This window comes from Nansenia antarctica (genome assembly GCF_963989245.1).
Source record: "Nansenia antarctica genome assembly, chromosome: 1".
Lineage (NCBI taxonomy): Eukaryota > Metazoa > Chordata > Actinopteri > Argentiniformes > Microstomatidae > Nansenia > Nansenia antarctica.
In genome coordinates, this window is record NC_137674.1 from 112304731 (window position 1) to 112305078 (window position 348).

General features: G+C 44.5%; 1 protein-coding gene across 1 annotated transcript in view; it reads right to left on the reverse strand.

The window, feature by feature from the left end:
- LOC308175898 (mitofusin-1-like) overlaps positions 1-348 on the reverse strand; it is a 41299-nt gene extending 40951 nt beyond the window's left edge. The window contains 1 exon segment of the mRNA XM_080550469.1: positions 205-348. Coding sequence (XP_080406595.1) covers positions 205-212 — 8 coding nt within the window. The 5' untranslated portion in view covers positions 213-348.

Here is a 348-nt window from a genome sequence, read left to right on the forward strand (position 1 = left end):
GTTAGCTGAAGCCATGTAGCGAGGTAGACAGAGGGTGTTAGATGACGTAGTTGTCACCTAAGCATTGTAATATATTATGTTACAACACACAATGTGTGACATACAACGTGACTAGCCATGCTAACCAGCTAGCTATCTGGCGAGTTCAGCTATCAGGGATAATGAATCGCATTCATTCCAGCAAAGTGAGACGGTGACAGATACCTTTTCATATCTCCAGAGTAGGATCAGGGTCTCTTCTTGTGAAATATGAGATATGTCTCCAGTATGAACAGGTTGTTGACACAGAGACGCTAACAGGCTAGCATTAGCATCAGGCTAGCCAGCCACCTAACCTTCCATTCCCTC